Raw genomic sequence first — 1,132 nt, 5'->3', positions numbered from 1 at the left:
CATCTTGCGTTTTCTTCTACATTTTAATGACAACACTTCCTGCCTGTTGAAGAACCCTGTCTCAAATATGACCTGAATTGAGTTGACAGAGCCGTAAAATATTTGCAATGCCCAAGCATCAAGGCGTTATCTTCACAAGAGAATGCCTTTATAAAGCAGACAGGATAAATGATATACAGAAGGAGAATAAATTGTTGTTGTGAAAACGTTAACACTTTATCACAGCGCTGGCAGGCGCCAAGTTTTGCTTATTATTCAGAAACTCTATTCATTAATCTCATTCTCTTATTTCTTAAAATAATAATATTATTCTTTTTCCTTCTTCAGGTCAAAGGTACAAACTGTGGCTGGAGATCTAAAGACGCACAGAAGCTGTAACCAAAATAGAAAGACGAAAGAAGTGACTCAAATAGACTCTTCCAAGAAAAAACATATCTAAGAACTGATCTGCAAGGACTCATATAGAAGGAAGACCCCCCACTTGAGACAAAAATCAAACAACAAAACCAAACCAAAATGGAATCCCGTATTGTGTTGTGTGCTTTTCTCTTGCACATTGTCGTCATCACTGCTGGCAGTGACGTCATTACATACAGTAAGTATTGCCATAACGCTACCTTAGAATAATACAAAGTTCTGTCTTACATTTTTGGCCGTTTTGCGTTACTAACACCATGCGGTCAGAAACCAAATGTTCTTTCAGCTGCTTTATCAAAATCGTAAGATTATTTGGAGTGGTTATCAAGATATTTCAAGAATTGCATTCGAAAAAGCTTGACATGTTGTGGAACTTGAAATCTTTGACGTAAAATGTCTCAAAACTACGTACTGAGCAGACAGAACTTTGTAATTCTGCGCTAGCAATTAGTTATGACAGATTCCTCGTTCATTATCTTATATTATAAATCGTTTCTTTTGTTTTGCTTTCCTCCTTTATTTTTGGGACTTTGGATATTTTCAGTTCCTTACTCTCTGGAAATGGGAAGTTATCACTGTAGCTTTTTGTTATGACCAAGTACAGGGTATCCAACTAGTTAGGTAAATAGATGGATAGATAGATGGACAGACAGACAGAAATACCGACAGACAGACAGACAGACAGACAGACAGACAGACAGACAGACAGACAGAA

General features: G+C 36.9%; 1 protein-coding gene across 1 annotated transcript in view; it reads left to right on the top strand.

Annotated features, from left to right (window-relative positions):
* The window catches only part of LOC101854742, a 24,661-nt gene that overhangs the window by 21,253 nt on the left and 2,276 nt on the right, over positions 1–1,132 (top strand). Inside the window, exon 3 of the mRNA XM_005106036.3 lies at positions 328–595. Within this exon, the coding sequence (XP_005106093.1) occupies positions 517–595 (79 nt within the window). The 5' untranslated portion in view covers positions 328–516. The remainder of the gene's footprint in view (positions 1–327; positions 596–1,132) is intronic.

The sequence above is a fragment of the Aplysia californica genome, unplaced genomic scaffold (assembly GCF_000002075.1).
Source record: "Aplysia californica isolate F4 #8 unplaced genomic scaffold, AplCal3.0 scaffold00508, whole genome shotgun sequence".
NCBI classification, from domain to species: domain Eukaryota; kingdom Metazoa; phylum Mollusca; class Gastropoda; order Aplysiida; family Aplysiidae; genus Aplysia; species Aplysia californica.
This window is presented reverse-complemented; position numbering and strand designations above follow the sequence as displayed.